The sequence below is a fragment of the Microtus ochrogaster genome, linkage group LG2 (assembly GCF_000317375.1).
Source record: "Microtus ochrogaster isolate Prairie Vole_2 linkage group LG2, MicOch1.0, whole genome shotgun sequence".
Taxonomy (NCBI): domain Eukaryota; kingdom Metazoa; phylum Chordata; class Mammalia; order Rodentia; family Cricetidae; genus Microtus; species Microtus ochrogaster.
The window spans coordinates 52130253-52133107 of NC_022028.1; the positions used below are offsets into that span (position 1 = coordinate 52130253).

A 2855-nucleotide genomic window follows, 5' to 3' on the forward strand; every position below is an offset into this window, starting at 1 on the left:
GGGTGTGGGGCGGTTTTGGCAGGATCGGTGCTGCTCAGATAGTCTAATTTCCTTTCATGGCAGAACTCAACCAGACGATATGAGCTGGATTTACCCAGGATGGAAGGACTAACCTGCCTCCCTAGGGGACCTGAGGTGGCTTTGGACTCTCCTTCCTGGGGAAGTAGACCATTAGTCATTAGATGCCCACAAATCCAGCTAAGGGACAGACCAGGACAGAACTAAGTGGTGCATCTGAGTTCACAGGACCCAGCTTGAGCAACATGAGGGTCGAGGTGGAGGGGGACATGCCCACGCTGTCCTGTTTGCTCCCAGGTTTCCTGTCTTCGTCAACAGAAGCGGTTGTAAATACACCACTCTTTTGATGGGAACGAAATCAGCCGAGCCTCGCGTTGGCCCCACAGCCTCCCTCGTGCGAGGCACTAGATGGAGTATTATTTACAGAGAATGAGTGGATCCCTAGGCAGGGTCTGAGAGCTGAGTTGTTCTGACGCTTTCCCCAGCATGCCAGGACTCGAGCAGCCGAGGCTTTAATTTCTTCCCCAGGAAGAAGACGCTTACCCAGGAAGAGAGCTCCTTCGTCTCCTCTGAACTGTCCAGACCATATAGTTTTAAGACGACAGGGGTGGTCACTGATGGGGTTTTCCTGGGCCTGGCTTACCCCCACTCTCAACCTCAAGTCTCAAGGCATAAGGCAAATTTCCCAACCTGTTGTGTGCCTGTGCTGGTAGGTGGAGCTGGACGGTGAGCTGTGTACCAACACAGGGGAGACTTTGGCCATGACCCCTTAGCTGGCTCACACTGTAGCTGCCGGCTTGCTTTGCAAATGGAGGAGGCTCTCCGCTCCAAAGGAAGTGACTGGTAACACTAACTTTTTCTTCAAAGCCATGAGGAAGCCACAGGGAGGAGCAGGGTACGTGCCCAAGCATGACTCTGGGGAGTCCACAAGAAGCCTGAGAAGGGGGCAGGTTACCAAGTCTCAGAAGCCCACGGTGCCACCTCTACTGTGCAGTCAGAGTACATGGTTCTGGACAGCGGCACTGGTGACACGTGCCTGGGGGCCTCTGGGAAGCAACTTCTGAGCTAGGTTGGCTCTGGTACCTCCCCTGGGCCAGCACTCCACCCAAGGCCAGGGCTGCTGGGTGGCAAGGTGCCCGCCGAGTAGCAACGGCTTCCCTGTCTGACTCCCGGCGGATGAGAACCGGGGTGGCGAGTGAGCCTCCCCTAAGCCCCCAGGATGCCCCTCACCTTGAGCTGGGACTTGGAGACCTTGCCGCTCTTCTCCACGTCCAGGGCGGTGAAGGCGTACCAGATGGACTTGAGCAGCTCCTTGCGCAGGGCCATGGCTGAGGCGCCCGCCCCGGCCCAGGGGCGGCTCTGACACCAAGATCCGGTTTCAGGAAATGCAAACGGCTGCAGACCGCAGAGAGGCCCTGGTGCAGAGCGGAACAAGAGCTCCACCTGCCTGCTCCCTCTGGCTTCCAGGGCTGGCTTGTTGCTCTGCTGTCCCACTCCCCAGAGCCAGAGAGCCCTCCTTTGCCTGGCCTGGCTCCTTTAGCACAGGTTTTACAAGTTTCCTTGCCCCAGAACCCTCCCAAGCTCCCAACGGTAGTTCAAGGCCACCCTGAGTTGGAGGTAGACAGGGTCAGGAGTCAAGTCTATGCCAAGTGAGATGCCAAGGCCCTACCTCCCATGGCTGTGCAGGCGACAGACTGGGCACAAAGACACAGCAGGCTTGGGACAGGACTTCTCTTTTAGGGCCCCCAGCAGGATCTCATGAGGTGATCTGTCCAAGCAGAAGAAACCCACCTGGAGGAAGAGCGGAAGCAGGCCCCTCCCTCACCTGGACAGGGCGACTTGGCAATCAGGCTCTAAAGAAACTCAGAACACTGGCCACTCTGCACCTAGTGGCCTTGAAGACACCAGAGTCTGTATGTGTGACAGCAGGGCTCACCTTTGAGGTCCTGGCAGGGGCAGGCAGGGGCAGGTCCTCTGCACTAAGGTCTCCACTTTCTTAGATGCAGAGGCCTCTCGGATTGGGATGAACCCACCTCATGGAGGCCATCAGATTTCAGTGAAGCCTGGTTGAGGTTAATTCTGGGACATCCCACTCCCAGGGGAGCATGCCCAGCCTCGGAGCAAATGGGAAGCAGGCTGTGGAGACACACACTATCGTCCCTCGCTTGGAGGTCTGAAAGTCAGGGATAAGTCTGGGACCACAACTCTGAAGCACAACTCTGTCTCAGAAACAAACTAATAAAAGACCCCAAACAACAAAGGGTAAATATGAACTTCCTAGGTACCCAGGAGAGGGTACAGGTAGTTCTCGGTGTTCTGGGTCCACTCAGGAAGGGGCTGGGGGCCCACTAGAGCATCATAGTAGAGACAGAAGAGGCACCCTCAGTTCCTACAGCATTCCCGCACAGCTGCGGTCAGCCCTAGAGCAGCTCTCCACGAGGTCCCTCGGGTATCTGTCCTGTTGTGGCTGCTCTGGCACTCTGGCTCACTCTTCAGTAGGTCACATATACCTCTGAAATCCCACGGCATGGGGAACGGTTAGGGTGGTTAATGTTACACAGTAACAGCATTAGGACCTCAGGAACCTGGAGGAACCTTGCCTGGGGCTTTGTGGTGGTGGCTGGGAAAGGAGGGTCTCAGGCTCCGTTCAATGACAGAAAGACAGAGACCCAGAATTCTTCCAGGCCAAGCATGCAGAGACCAGGGTTCAGTCACACCCGGGAACCACAGCCACTCTAGTCCTGTTTGGCATAGGTGTGGGCAGAAGCCCACTGGCAGCTCCTTGGGGCTCATCTTTCCCAGAGCCTTCCTCCCGCCTAGACTCATGCACAGAGCTG

The 2855-nt window shown here is 56.6% G+C and overlaps 1 protein-coding gene across 1 annotated transcript in view; it reads right to left on the reverse strand.

Moving 5' to 3' along the window:
- Def6 (DEF6, guanine nucleotide exchange factor) overlaps positions 1-1347 on the reverse strand; it is a 26251-nt gene extending 24904 nt beyond the window's left edge. The window contains exon 1 of the mRNA XM_005360361.2: positions 1249-1347. Within this exon, the coding sequence (XP_005360418.1) occupies positions 1249-1344 (96 nt within the window). The 5' untranslated portion in view covers positions 1345-1347. The remainder of the gene's footprint in view (positions 1-1248) is intronic.
- Between the last annotated feature and the right edge of the window lie 1508 nt (positions 1348-2855).